We start from the raw sequence: 15,117 nt of genomic DNA on the forward strand, positions 1-15,117 counted from the left end.
CCTCCAGCGACATTACCGAGCCCGCGTGCCAGGAGTGCACCGGGTCCCGGGTACCGCGGGGTCCTGGCAGCGCAGCCAGGGTGCTTCGGGTCCCGGATCAGTGCCCGTGTGTGGAGTGAAGACTCGCCGGGTGAATCGTCCGCCGCACACGGGTCGAGTCCCTTCTCTTCGCGTGGGTCCTGGCGTGGCTAACATTGCGCGGGCGTCTTTGTTCCTGGAAGTCCCCGACCGGCGGCGTGGAGGAGCGGGGGGCCGGAGCCCCGAGGTCACGCGGGCTTGGCGGAAGGACCCTCGCAGAGATTCCCCAATTATTACTAACTTCATAAGTTCCAGGAGTTTGTGTTCGTGTAGGCTGTAGGGGGGGACGGCGACTTCCCCAAAGGATGTCCGGAGCCAGGTTTTGCTGGCAGGAAATCACAGCCCCTTTAAAGGCTGTCAGTTCAAATGCCCACGAACCTGCTGGGTGTCATTCGCGGGCAGGTGGAAGTTTGTGCACACGCGCACGCACACGCTATTTCTTTCTAGCGTTGTTGTATTTATTACAAACCAGCATGAGGAAGGAACTCCGAAGATGGAGTGCCAGAGTAATTGTCCAGTAGTGCTACCTGAGTGGCATGTGTATCATAATTGTCCTTCAGTCTGGGGAGCGTTTTACACATTGAAAGGATCATTCTCTTTCTGAAAAGTTTTTTTGGTTTTTTGTGGGGTTTTTTTGGCTTGGGAATGGTTGGTTTGTTTTGCCTTTAGCATATATGATATGAGAGGTTGACATTAATCAGCATTTTCAACAGCTAGGATTTTAAAAATGTTTATGTTAATGCTGTGGTTCTGTTTCTCCTTCATACGTAGGAGGAAAACAAAATTTTGTTTTATTACCCAAATGAAGTGGAGAAGAACGAAAAAATTAGAAATGTCGGCTTGTGTGAAGCTATTGTACAGTTTACAAGGTAACGCCTTTAAATGCGCTTCTGCAAAGCTCAGTGAGTTCTTACAGCTCACACTGGAGAATCGTCCCCAACACATTCTTCTCACCTTTTTAGGACCTTTAGTCCATCAAAGCCTGCGAAGTCTTTACATACACAGAAGAATAGGCAGTTCTTCAACGAACCAGAGGAAAATTTCTGGATGGTCATGGTATTTACATACACAGTACATCTTTTTGAAATTGTAAAGTTATGGGTGATCTTTACTGTTAAGAATTTAGGAAAGTCCTCTGGCTATTGCATCAAAGTAAAATTACAATAAGATTGGTTGCAATTTTAAAATCCAACTCCTATTCAGTATTTGTTCTTGGGGCTGTTTTAAGAAGTGTGTTTTTGTTGTGACAGGATCAAATATTTAAGTTTAGGGGGAAATTTTAAAACTTATAATTGATTCATTGTATAATTTCACTTTATCAAACTTTGTAGGTTGTTCGGAATCCTATCATTGAAAAGCAAAGTAAAGATGGAAAACCAGTTGTTGAATACCAAGAGGAGGAGTTGTTGGTAATGTCATTCTTTTATTTCATATTTTTTAGAAAAACATTTATTCCTAAATATGTTGGGTGACTTTCTTGGCCAGTTTTAAGCTATGTTGCTTTGCAGAAGTTTCTCAGGGCACACATAGTAAGGTTTTCTAGCTACTGTTTACATTAGTACAATCTTATAAAAAGGTAGATGTACCATGTCTCACTAATGCCTTCTACTCATCATCCATGTTTAAATCCCTCCTGCAATCAGGCTTACTGCTTTATAATTGAATTTAAATACCCCTCTTTTCAGCACACAACTATTGTGGGATCAAGTTTATAAACATCATATTGCTTTGCCAACAGTCATTATACTCTACCTACTGTGTAATAGAATTTTCTTACCTTTCGCCTTGAGACTTGTGCTGTGTCTCTGTGTTGTTTGCAGGACAAGGTTTATAGTTCCGTGCTCCAGCAGTGCTACAGCATGTACAAGGTGAGCGTGACATTGTTTCTGAATTGAATCTAGCCAGTTACCCCCATTGACAGGGGTTGTTTAAAACTAATTCTTAATTCTTTAGATTATTGCAAGGTGACTGTGTAGCTGGATGAGGGGAAGAAATTATGGGACCTCTGGAACAGTATTGAGTTTGTATGTACACTTACTCAATGAGCTCGGAGTACTTCTCCATTCCTGGCCCTGTACTAGGAATGTGTCCCTATTGGTGAACAAGACAGTCCAAGTTCTTGAGGAAAATACACACTATCTGGTTTAAGAAGTCTGGTGACGATACTTATGTAAAGTTAAACGTAGGTATGAGCTGAGGTTAAAACCATGCCCAAAACAATTAGGTGATTTCATAAAAATCACATCATCACTTAACAGTGTGTTAATTTTTGGTGACTTATTTTATAACTCCTCCTTTCTCATGTGACTAGATCCTATATTTAAAAGGGACTAGGGGATTAAATAAGTCAAATTAATCTAAAAGTAAAAGAAGAACTTGTCATACCGGATGATTGAAGGGCAGGGGAAATTGACTTTTTAAAACTTTTTACACCCTTAGCTTTTTAATGGTACATTTATGAGAGCCATGGAAGATGGAGGTGTCAAGCTCCTAAAAGAAAGATTAGAGAAATTCTTCCATCGGGTAAGTATTTTGAATTTTATTTACAATCTTGATAGTGTCCAGACAAATCTTTAGAGAAGTGGTTCTCAACCTTCTGGCCCTTTAAATACAGTTCCTCATGTGGTGACCCAACCATAAAATTATTTTCGTTGTTACTTCATAACTGTAATGTTGCTACTGTTATGAATCGTAATGTAAATATCTGATATGCAGGATGGTCTTAGTCGACCCCTGTTAAAGGGCCGTTCGACCACCAAAGGGGTCGCAACCCACAGGTTGAGAACGGCTGCTTTAGAGAAATATATAGACAAGTTTCTTTCTCTTCTACAAACATCCCTGAACTTGAAAGTGGCAAAGAGCCTAAGATACACTGTGGCAGAACCTGCCCAGGGAGGAAACTCATTAGACTTGCACTTGACTCCTTTCCTAACCTACTGGTAGGATGGGAGCATCTCACCAGTGGTGCATGGCTCCTTTAAGCCTCTGGAGACATTGTTCGGCTTCACCCCTGCTCCTCCTGCGTCCGTCAGAGTGAGCTTACTCAAAAGTGAACTTACTGTGTGGTGGGTTAGCAAAATTTAAACGTTTCACTGAGTTGCACATGCTTATGGTTGATTCTGTTCACGTAACGCGTAACCTATGTTGGCTCAAGGTAAAAGTTTTTGGCTGTGACCCAGACTTTATCACAGTAGTGGTGATTAGTGTGATTTTCCCAAGTGGTACATGAATGTCCCTAAATAGTTGCCATTCTCTTTCACTGCGAATGGAATTTTGCAGTGAAAATTCTCACCCAACCTCTACCTTTGGTAACCTATTTTTGAATTATTATGTTTTTGTGAATTACTTTCTTGTTTGTTCTTCACTTCAGTGACCATAATTATTCACTCTCATACCATCTCCTGATTCCTGCTCTTGTGCCCATCACTGGGCACACCAACCACATGCCCTTTCAACCACATGCCCTTTCAACATCATTTTAATGTAAGACGTCACTAAGTATATCCATGATATCACAAACGAGGCTAACCTAATTTGAGAAGCACTAATAAAAGGAATCAAATACTTCAAAGAGAGAAAACACAATACTGAGGAAACATTAATGAGTTGTGTTTGAACTTTATATTTTGAAATTGGTACTAATTTCAGATCCAGTTATCTGTGGTGCACCCACTGGCTGGCTTGTCGGCGTGCTGTTGCCAGTGTGTGGTTGTGTTGTACCATTAATTAGGGCTAATTATCTTCAGTTGTCAAAGAGTACTATATTCAGTGTACTTATTTATAAATGTTGTGCCTTATTTTTTCCTACAGTATTTGCAAACGCTGCATTTGCAGTCATGCGATCTACTGGACATTTTTGGTGGAATCAGCTTCTTCCCATTGGATAAAATGACTTATTTGAAAATCCAGTCCTTTATTAATAGAATGGAGGAGAGCCTGAGTATAGTCAAATACACTGCCTTTCTCTATAATGACCAACTAATCTGGTAGGTACACCCTGAATGGATTTGGTGTTGGCTGTGATAGGATTAGATATTACTGCTGCTCATAGGAGGATGTCAGCTGACTCTTTTTATTTTTTTAATCCTCACCGGAGGACATGTTTTTATTGATTTTAGAGAGAGAAAGGAAAGAGAGAAACATTGGTCGCCTCTAGTACACGCCCCAATCCAGGATTGAACCTGCAACCTTTTGGTGTAGGGTGACGCTCCAATTAACTGAGCCGCCCAGCCAGCGCTCAGTTGATTTTTCTTTGTCCGAAGTTTTTGGCTTATTTTTTAAGAGAATTTTCCTCTTACTGAACTGACTTACTTTTCAGGGCTTAATGCTGTTATAAATAAATGCCTTAGATTTTAAGTTAATCAGAGCTGACCATGCTCTTTAATCTTGGCTGGATTATGTTATATTCCATACATGACAGTAAGTCTGTGTTCTGGACTAAACTAACCCTAAGTGAGGATCGTGCCTTGGATGATCACAGCCCTGTTCTTGACAGTGCTTCTGCCGACAGAAGTCCCTGACTTAAATAACTGGGTGCCATCTTCAGAAACAGTGGGCGTGCTCTACTGACACGCACAGACTGCAGACCACAGCCGTGTGTCGCTTGCAGCGTTGCAGTGGCTGCGTCCCTCAGAGCACTCGTGGAAGTCTCAGAGCAAAACAACGGCAGTCCACTTAGCAATGACACCAACACAGGACACAGAGTTATCTATAATAATAAAAGCGTAATATGCTAATTAGACCAGACGTCCTTCCAGAGGACCTTCCAGACAAAGCCAGGGCTGCGAGGGAAGCCTGGGTCCCAGGTGCCAGAGGGAAGAAGCCGGTGCCGGCAGCCAGGGGAAGGAAGACCTACTTTTGCACGAATTTTGGGCATCGGGCCGCTAGTAGATTCATAAACCAGAAAGAGCAGTCAGTCTTGACAAAGTGGTAGCATCACTTTGAACGGAAGAAAAGTTCTGTTTTTTAAAGGGAAAAAAATCATTCCTATGAAATAACTATTTGGGAGATGGAGAACTCTGTACTTCTGAGCATGAGGGGCTCTTTCCTGTGGGGTGGAGTCCTGACTCATTGGGCCGTCAGTGCAGGGTTTTGTTGGCTTCATGTGGTTGTCTGTCTCTCTGTGCTAAGGAAGGAACTCTTGTTTGGTTTTTTAAAAACTTGTATTTTGAACTCATTGAAGATTGCCGTGCAGTTATAAGAACTTTCCCCCGGAGGTACCATCTGGCATAACTAACAGAACATTACTTCATTTGTTTCTGTAGGGGAGCGCGGGTAGGAATGGGGCGCAGATACTGGATGGAGAGTTGCTTGGTCAGAGCTGGTGGAGACCCTATAACTGCGCACGTCTCTCCGCCCCTCTGCAAGCAGAGGGGAGCACCTGCTGGTGGTCTGTGCTCTGAACTGCTGGCTGCAACTTAATTTTTTAAAATGTTCTACCCAGAAAACCAGCACCAAAGGATTTAATGCCTAGCACTAAATCTTCAGTGCAATAATAAAAACAAAGCCCCAGGCACAGTGGGCGTGGTCAGCAGTTAAGGAATTAATGCCACCCTTTCCTTTTATAGGGCATTTCCACTCCTGCCCTCTGGTCTAGGACAGCACTGGATGGTGAGAGTGTAATGCACAACACAGGCGCTTTAAAAGTTTCCAGTAGCCGAGATAAAGTAAAAAGAACCTGGTTAAGTTAATTACAATATTATATCTTGTAGCCCAATATATCTAAAGTGTTATCTCAGCATGTGAATAATATAAAAAATTCTTAAAAAAAAAAATTCTTAACGAGCAATTTTTTGTGCCAAATCTTAAAAATCCAGTGTGTATTCCATACTGGTTCCCACCGCCACATTTGGAGGGTTCAGGAGCCAGGGTGCCCAGTAGCTACTGCGAGGGAGGCAGCTGAGGAAGCGCTGCCCAGCGCAATGCTTTCCGTGCTGTCTCTGCTTATCTTGGCTGCCCTCCCCACTGGGACTGACTTATGTCTTAAAGGGGAAATCACACCCAGAGCCTGTTTTGCTTTTGTGTTTCTCTACCCCCGCCCCCCACCCTTATCGCAATTAGTTTCGCAAAAGAAACCAGTGGGTGACCTTTCCATGTGTTTGGTTTGCCAATTCCATCTGCCTGGTTGGCTGTGAACCTCTTCTCTGTTGGTTTTACCTTTGGACCTGAGCTCCTCCTTGTCCTGCAAGAAACAGAACCAAGCTGCCTATGCGTGCAGGGCTCCCTTCTAGTTTTGTGTGTGGACGAGACGTTATGGAAATTGGACCTTGGAAGAGAAGAGGTGGTAGAGGAGGGGTGGCGTGGGAGAAAGCTGGAGGGCAGGACAGACCAGACTTTGTCTAACGTGATTTTAGTGGAAAAAGAAGAAAGAGCCGCCGGAATACGGTGTACGGGCTTAATTCATATAAAGGCTGATTTCCTCACATGATTTTCCCAAGTATCTTGAACAGAAAAAATACCCAGATACAGATTCACACCCAGCTTATATTCCTACCTACAGACCCGACTTCAAATAGCATCCGATGCCAGCTAGCGTCTCGGCCATTTCCCACAGGCTGCTCATTGTCGCCTCATTTCAGATTAGATGGTTTGCCTGAGGTTGGTTTCTTTCTCTTCCTCCTTTTCGCCTACACGGAAATCCAGAGAATTGAAATCCACTCCGTTTCTGAGACGTAGCAGGGTCAGTTCCTGTCGGCAGCACCCAGTGCCTTCCCGGATGCTGAGCGAAAGAATGTGGCGCTGCGCGTGGCCAGAAGCCGAGCGAAACCTCCGTCCTGAAGGGAGCATTGTGGTTCCTAATGCTCCCCGAAGAGTCCTGTGTGGAACTCAGCCAGGGAATCGGGTCCTGTGACTTTATTTGAAATGGCCCGTGCGGTGCACGCCACAGGCCTGGCCTTCAGCAGGTCCCAGTGCCGGCGCAGGTGGAACCCGTTCCCTCTGGAACCTCCAGTCGGGGAAGGGCTCTCCATCTGATGTAAAAGAGAGGAGATGCGCTTTCGCATAGAGCCGTGGAGAGACCGACCAGTCCCGCTTCTGACTGCTTTTCTGTGTTTCAGGAGTGGATTGGAACAAGATGACATGAGAATTTTATACAAATACCTCACCACATCCCTCTTTCCAAGGCATATCGAACCTGAGGTACGGTTGGGTGCTAATCTCTCTCTCTAGGTAGGTAGGTAGGTATATGCATGCATGCATGTATGTATGTACACATGCACATACACAGGTTGGGGGTGGGAGGAGGATGTAGTAATTGGTTGTGGCTGGGGCAGCTCCGATCCCTATTTTACATCATCAGTGTGGCATGTAGTGAGACCTGGTTAGCTGTATTTCACTTAACACAGAAAGCCACGTGTGTCAGCTCTTCTTCCTTTTATTACGTTCAAAGGCAATAGCAAAGGTGTGTTTTTAAAGGAGCAATTCACTGAGTAGAGGGAGAACTGGTGTTTAGGTCGGGTTCTGGGAACTCGGAACATGCCAGGACCTTTGACAAAGCAGTGTTAACCCCAACAGCACAGTTTTCTGCTGTTGCCAGCTGTTAGCACTGTTGTCAGGAGGTGCATGCTTGCTGGGTCCCTTATCTCCGCCTTCCGGGTGGGATACCTAGGCTGGGGGGCCTGAACTGACTTGCCAGACTCACCCCGCTAATAAGTGGCAGGGCCAGGACTCGACCTCAGCGGCGGTCTAATGCTAAAGCACCTGCTTCCAGAAGGACCGCTGCAGGAGGCTTTTCCATGTGACGGTGCCGTGGCAACAGCAGAAAACTGCTTTATCACATTCCCGAAGAGCCAGGCTGTGAAACAGGAAACCACAGTGTACAGCATGGCCTGTGCACATGGACACACGAGTCGTTCCTCTCAGTGCAAACTGCACATGTTGAGAGCTGGCTATGCATTTTCACTATTGGTTTTGCTGGTTTCAGTTTTTCATTTGCTAAATCTTTCACATGCTGCAGTGTTATGTAGCCTAAAAGGACATCATTGTTTAGAAGAGTAACAAGTTTTTTAGCTAGTATGACTGTTGGATTGAGGGGGGGAGGTGTTTTTTATTTATTTTCTATGCATGTTGAAATAGTACATCTTCAGCAAAGAAAACTAGGAATGTGCAGTCTAGGAGGAGGCATGACGTCCTGGTAGAGGGCAGGGACTCGGGTGTCAGGGGCCTGGGTTTGACACCTGGCCCTCCTGCTTGGGAGCTGTGTGCGCTGGTGAACGTCTGTGGACTTCAGTTTCCACATCTAGAAAATAGGAAGAGAGTGCTCCCCATCGGGGATACAAGGTGAAGTGAGTAACCTATGTCATTGCTAGGACGCATTAACCGCATGGGAGATTTCAGTTATTGCTGTAAAAGCACTAAATCAGGAGGTGGAATTTAGGGCCCAGGGAAGCTATGTTGTGATGGTTCTGGTTAAAATGAGTTCTCTGTGTCTGTGACCCCCCTCTTTTTTTGGTGGAAGGAGCGTGGGAAATTGATGTAGGAAAGTGGCACAGAACCAACTGGTAGAGGAATACTACTTTTCAAAGCCTTGAAAGTAGACAATCTAATAAGTCATTTCTCAACATCGATTTGTTCACAGTTGGCAGGAAGGGATTCTCCCATAAGGGCAGAAATGCCAGGAAATCTTCAGCACTATGGAAGGTAGGACTCTGTTCTTCGGGTGCGGTATTGGAGTTTATCATCTTCCTTGGTAAAGATAAAATCATGAACCCTGAATTACCTTTGTGCTGTTTTATTGATAACTAGAGGCCCAGTGCGGTGGGGTCCCTCGGCCTAGCTTGCGCCCTCTCACAGTCTGGGACCCCTCAGGGGAAGTCGGATAGCTGGTTTCGGCCCGATCCCTGAAGGCCTGATCCAGACAGGAGGGAGCCCAATCTTGTGCATTGAGCGTCTGTCCCCTGGTGGTCAGTGCACGTCATAGCTACCGGCCAACCAGTCATTCAGTCGCTTAGGCTTTTATATATATAGATAGATGATCAACAAAGGAATTATCTTGTTTCCAGTGAATTAAAACTATTACTTTTCTATATTCTGATTTGGTGTTTGTAAGTAGTATCTAGTTTCTCCCCAAAATGGCTGTATAGTAAGTAGAATGTACTCCATTTATACAAGGTGGACAAAAGTAGGCTTACAATTGTTCATATGGAAACTAATGCAAAAATAAATAAGAATGAACTCAGTGTTTTGCATGCTCACAACTGTAGACCTACTTTTACCCACCCTGTATATTCCTGTTTATAATTTTCCTAGTTGAATCGAGTCATCTCTTGCTTGCTTCTCAGATTTCTGACTGGACCCTTGAACCTCAATGATCCGGAAGCAAAATGCAGATTCCCCAAAATCTTTGTAAATACCGATGACACTTACGAAGCCCTCCATCTCATCGTTTATAAGGTAACAACTGTTTTCCCTCCAGTGTTCCAGGTTAACACCAAAGTAACTCCCGTGTGTGTCCACGGGTATGTGTGCAAACCTCTTACGTGTTCTCAGAACAGATGCTGGACATGAACATTACTGTGAAACTCAACATGGGTGCCCTTTTGGAATAGTGCCTCCTTTCCGGCTCCTGTGAAGGAGTTTCCTTACTTGTGAGAGGGTAACTGTCCAAGGCCTGGCGTCCTGCATGCTCAGTTGGACGCCCCCTGGCACACACCTCACTGAGTACTGGCCTCGTGCGCTTTTACAGCTATGGACTTGCTCATTCTGTAGGGACCGTTTCAGTTCTTCCTTAATCTCATCTAGTGCTCACTCCATATCCAGATTTCTCCAGTTGGCCAGAAAATACCTTTACAAAGGTGATTTGTCCAGTCAGGAGTCCAGCCAGGTCTCTGCATTGGCTCTGCAGCCTTCCCTCTGTGCCGCCTTGTAACCTCGGGTGTGTTTTTCCTCCCAGGCCATGAGCGCAGCTGTGTGCTTCATGATTGACGGTAGGTACACCCCTGTGTCTGACTCCAGCCTTAGACAAGCCTTCTCTCTCTACAATTCGCTGTGTTCTGTTCCTAAATGGTCAACATGTTGTCATAGCAGCATCGAGGGAAGTCGAGTCCTTGTCAGCAGCAGGACCTGGGCACTTCCGTGCCCCCCTGACTGTGGGAGGTAACAGAGGCACCTGTCTAGGGGGCTTTGCGAGTTAAAGGAGATCACATTTGAAGAGCCCCGGACGTGGCCCATCCATGCTGTGTAATGTTTGTTAAATATTAGACCTTCTTGGGTCGACTTGGGGTGGACAGCCTGTTTACCACCCACAGCACATGCTTACGTCAACATTCTCAGTGAGACAGGTCTTTGCTTTTGTTGTTTTTTTCCATCTTAAATATAATTTTGATTTTTCTGTTTCTCTTCTATTGAGGGGGAGAGAGGGTGGGCAGGGAGATTTGATCATTTAATTGCCTCATCTCCCAGATCCAGTAAAGGTTTGACTTGCTAATTCAGTAAAGACGGCAGAATTGTTCTCAAGACAGTAAATGAACATTGACCTTTTTACCCCAGAGCATGGTCGCACTCACTGCTTTTCTGCCTCACCTGTAGCCTCCGTGCAGCCTACATTGGACTTTTGCCGAAGACTGGACAGCATTGTGGGGCCCCAGCTCACGGTGCTGGCATCAGACATTTGTGAGCAATTTAACGTCAACAAAAGAGTGTCTGGGTTAGTACTTTACTTTGTGTTTCCTTCCCAGCATGCAACGGGACTTGGGAGAGTCAGGGGGTTTCTCCTTAAGCAAACGGACAGTATCATTCGCGTTCCCTCCGCCTCCAGAGAGCAGCAGAGAGCTCAGTCCTGTCGGAAAGGCTTCCGGGGGAGCTGCTCCTGAGCTTTCTGCCCTGGTTGTGGCATGAGCATATGGGCTGAGGTGTGCCCGCTCTGCCCATAGGCTTGGCCTGTGAGAGCCCGCCCACATCCCACTCGACCAGCCCAGTGGAGGAAAATACCCTGTGTGAGGGTTAACGACAAAAATTCTGCTTTTATAAGAATTCCCTTTTCATTTTCCTGGACACTAAGCTATCACATGCTTTCTTTGCCTAGATGCACAGTATTACAGTAATAACCCACTTACCCAGAGGCTGGACTTCCGCACCCTCAGCCCCGGGACGTGGCTGCAAGCCCTGCAGTAAGCAGAGGCCCTGAGCCCCCAGTGGCAGGGCCGCTCAGCCTCTCACCCAGACCCCAGACTGTGACTTAAGTGAGGGCACAGTGAGAGGGGACGGCAGGAGGCCCTGGAGCTAGCGGCCCAGCTGTCTGGGTGGGACCCTGAGAAGTCGCAGGCCCTGACCTGGGGGGCAGTGGGGTAGCGCCCACTCATTTATAGTAACTGAAGCTGCATCCCAACTAAATCATTTATCATCCTTCAGCAGAAAGGCTGATCTCCACTTAGGAGGGTGCAGTGTTGCTAGTTAACAGTAGTTAGCTTCAGTTCTGTGGCAGATTCACACACGAACACGTGTGTTCCCGGTTCTGTGGGATAAAGGAGATGTTACTCTCCTAATGGGCCAGCAGACTTCTGAAAAGGGCCGAGTAGTAAGTATGTTAGACTTGGTGGCTGTATATGTTACACCTCCTCAGTGGTGGTTTGTGTGAAAGCAGCACAGGCAGTACATTAACATAAGGTGTGGCCATGTTCCAGTAAGACTTTATTTAGAAAAACAGGGCCAGGAGGTACATAGTCTGTATTCATTTAGTTTGCCCCCCCCCCTTTTTTTTTACAGAAAATTCAGGGAATAACTGAGTGATTGCCATTTATAAAACATTATACTTTTATTGAGAAAGTCATAAAATGATTTAACTATTTTTATTTTTTAAACAATACACTTCAGCCCTCTGGAAAATTCCATCAGATTGGAACCTCACAGATATCACGTAAATGTGACAGGCTCCTCACACGAACGAATGAGGAGCCTGTCACACCTTCATGCAGTTTCTCCACGGGAAGGCCCAGCAGTGGAAAGTCCAGGGCCCAGCCACACGGTTCCAAGTTTGAACAGTGTCCTTGTGTCACTTGGAGACCCTTTCAGAACGTTAACTTCACTGCTCTGTTCTCACAGGTCTGAGAAAGAACCCCAGTTTAAGTTTATCTACTTCAACCACATGAATTTAGCAGAGAAAAGTACGATTCACATGAGGAAAACACCCAGTGTGTCGCTGACGTCTGTTCACCCGGATCTGATGAAGATTCTGGGTGACATCAACAGTGACTTCACCAGGTAATTCTGACCACCTCTCAAGCGAGGTGCCCCCTTCTAATCAGCAGAGACATTAAGGGAATTGTCTTCAAAACCCAGTGACCACTGCCCCTTAGAGGGGCTCGACCACCTCTCTGGGCTTCCAGGCCCATCATTAAGCCCAAAGCCGCGGGTCACTCGTACGGGACTCCCTGGACTTCTCAGATGACTGAGATTTCCTGTTGTAGATAGTTTCTCACAGTCTGGCTCTGTTTGTAATAAACGACTGCATTTTGAAACTCTTGTCTTGCAGGGTGGACGAAGATGAGGAAATCATCGTGAAAGCCATGAGTGATTATTGGGTTGTTGGGAAAAAGTCTGACCAGCGGGAGCTCTATGTTATTTTGAATCAAAAAAATGCAAACCTGATTGAAGTAAATGGTAAATAGGATTTGGTATCTGAGCACAATGTTAATGCTTCTGATATTTAAAAACCACTGTCTTCATTGTACTGAGACACATGCTCAATAGAACAGCACGACTGTTGCGATTTCAAGCAGATGCTTCCGCTGCTCGGAGGAAACCTTTTGATCCAGTCTGTTTTTCTGTAGCTTAGTTCCTCGAAAAAGTATGTGAAAAACTTGCCCGTGTCACGGGAAACTTGACAATGGCCAAAGGAAAATTATTTTTATAATGCCAAAGGAGAAAATCCCATGGCTTCACATACTGTGGATGAACTGGTCTTCCTTACTTCCTGTGTGAGAATACACCCTTTGAAGCAGAGCAGCCAGGCTCATGAAGCAATTGACAGCCACTCTGTGCGGGAGCAGTAACGCTGGGGCGTGCCTCCCGCTCCAGCCAGAGCCCGTCTGTCCTCCGCACACTGCGAACCCAGCAACTGCTTTGTGCTGGCCTGGAAGCAAGGGTGGTGTCCCCTCCCCTGCACCCAACCCCGTTGCGGCTCTGCAAGAGACCAGAGCAGGGAGTGGACAGTTGGGATGCACCCAAGTGCCTGCCACCTGTCAGCAAAGTTAGTTGTGAGCTTTTTCTGCAGGTGTCTCCGAGGGCATATTCCATTTCTCTCTCCTAGTAACACATGCATAGTTGTGTGCGTTAGAAACCGCAGTGAGGCCGTGGCTCAGTACAATGGGAATTGAGTCGTCACGAGAGAGAGGCCGCTGGAGCACCTGGTCCACAGCTCATGGCTGCAGCTGGAGTTCGTGCTTGCATCAGAGTTCTCAAGATTTTAGAAGTTGTGCTCCTAAGGCCCTCACCGTGGGTGTCTCAGGCCCTCTGGGTGCTGGGTTTGAGCTTTCCCAGGCTCGAAGAGGCAGTGTGTCTCTGTTAAATAGCACTGAAGTCTCGTGGGCATGTTGGGCTTTTTCTTTCTCCTAGTTTATTAACGTTTCTTGCCTCAGCTTCTTAGAAATAAGATCAACATTATTGCAGATAATTACTTATTCCCAACTTTATTCCAGAAGAATTTAAGGTACTAATATGTATCATATAACCTTTGAGTGAAAAGCTCTCCCTTACTCACTGCTTTCTGTTCTTCCTGCAGAGGAGGTAAAGAAACTTTGCGCCACGCAGTTCAATAACATCTTCTTCTTGGATTGACGGGTCACGGCTCACAGAAGCATCTTTTAAAAAGCCACTCAGCAAGCGTTCTGTTTACACTGCAGGTTATTGGTCATATTATTGACTGGATTAATGACAATAGTAAAGCAATACTTGCTTTGAAGAATCAAATTTCTACTCAGTCTGATGATCCTCTGAAGTTTTTAGATTTTAAATATTTATGTGGAATTAGCCAATGACATTCTATCATTCCATTCTTTGGACATTATGTGAATATTTTACTGGAAAATAAGACTAATAAATTGTTAAAGTTTTTAAACTTCCGGTTTTGCATTGAGTCTCTCTCCTGTTGCCTGTGTGTAGACCACACTGGCCAGTGGGCCCCTGGCTCATCCTGGGGGCTACTTGACTAGCTGGAGCTTCGCAGAGTTGGGGTCCCTTCCCTGGTCCCTAGAACTGAAGTGGTGAACTAAGGCCTTTGCCCAAAGTAATTGCTAGACGTGGTTTTTACCTCATATCCTAAGCTGAGTGCAAGTGCCCCAGTGTGGCCTAAACATAAAGCGTTTTGTTATGTAGAACAAACTCCCAGTGCACTCTGCGAGCAGCTTCACAGCTGAGACAGAGCTGGCTGGGTTTTACTTAACAGAACCTGCCCTTAGGGGCCTGGTCCCCCCAGAGTCGGGGCGAAAACAAGCCAGGCATGGAAACACTGGACCCACCCAGCCCTCACAGGGGTTCCAGTTCCCGTCGCCTGACCTGCATGCTCCTGTGAGTTAGGGAGGAGATGGGAGAAAACTCCTCATCGATTTGTAGTGTTTTTGTTGTCTTATATAATGCACAGTTTCCACTATGATTTCCTCTCAATAAAGGCATGCTTTGTGTTTATTGCTGACTTGCTAATTGCAGTCCAAAGAGATCTGGTCTCTGAGGGATCATTTGAAACTGTTGCACTTTTCAACCAAAAATGTAGCCAGTGTTTTTTCTCTGTTGCATGCTGGTGTCTAACTCTGTTAGTTCAAAGGTTTTCGTGTAGGCACTTTGTCTATGTCCTTACTCAATGTTGCTCTTCCTGGTCTGTTTGCAAGGCTAGTTCGGGAAATGCATGGGAATACTGCATCTTTTTGGTTGTTGGTCCTTTTTAATTATTTTTATCTGTATTATGCTGATATTTGCTTTAAATTCTATTTTGTTGACCTTTAATAATGCTTGCTTTCTAATCATCTTGATTAGATTTTCCGGGTGCATTTTTCCTACTTTATTTTTATCTTTTCTATATGATTTTGTTGAAGATGTTTCCCTTGTAAAGAG

General features: G+C 45.4%; 1 protein-coding gene across 3 annotated transcripts; it reads left to right on the forward strand.

Moving 5' to 3' along the window:
• The first annotated feature begins 830 nt into the window (after positions 1 to 830).
• Positions 831 to 14,131, forward strand: CCZ1 (CCZ1 homolog, vacuolar protein trafficking and biogenesis associated). Of its 3 annotated transcripts, XM_014550369.1 has the most exons (14): positions 831 to 947; positions 1,041 to 1,134; positions 1,410 to 1,487; positions 1,899 to 1,946; positions 2,518 to 2,601; positions 3,889 to 4,064; positions 7,134 to 7,215; positions 8,654 to 8,715; positions 9,357 to 9,468; positions 9,968 to 10,001; positions 10,603 to 10,720; positions 12,115 to 12,273; positions 12,545 to 12,672; positions 13,793 to 14,131. In XM_014550369.1, the coding sequence occupies exons 2-14, from the start codon at positions 1,126 to 1,128 to the stop codon at positions 13,846 to 13,848; spliced, it is 1,146 nt and encodes a 381-aa protein (XP_014405855.1). In that variant the 5' UTR covers positions 831 to 947; positions 1,041 to 1,125; the 3' UTR covers positions 13,849 to 14,131. The 3 variants fall into 3 exon arrangements, with proteins under 3 accessions (XP_014405855.1, XP_014405856.1, XP_014405857.1); XM_014550370.1 differs by lacking the exons at positions 831 to 947; positions 12,545 to 12,672 and having other exon boundaries at positions 1,048 to 1,134; positions 13,793 to 14,128; XM_014550371.1 differs by lacking the exons at positions 831 to 947; positions 1,041 to 1,134; positions 1,410 to 1,487 and adding an exon at positions 2,032 to 2,260 and having other exon boundaries at positions 13,793 to 14,128.
• The last annotated feature ends 986 nt before the right edge of the window (positions 14,132 to 15,117 follow it).

This window comes from Myotis brandtii, unplaced genomic scaffold (genome assembly GCF_000412655.1).
Source record: "Myotis brandtii unplaced genomic scaffold, ASM41265v1 scaffold6, whole genome shotgun sequence".
In the NCBI taxonomy this organism is placed as follows: Eukaryota; Metazoa; Chordata; class Mammalia; order Chiroptera; family Vespertilionidae; genus Myotis; species Myotis brandtii.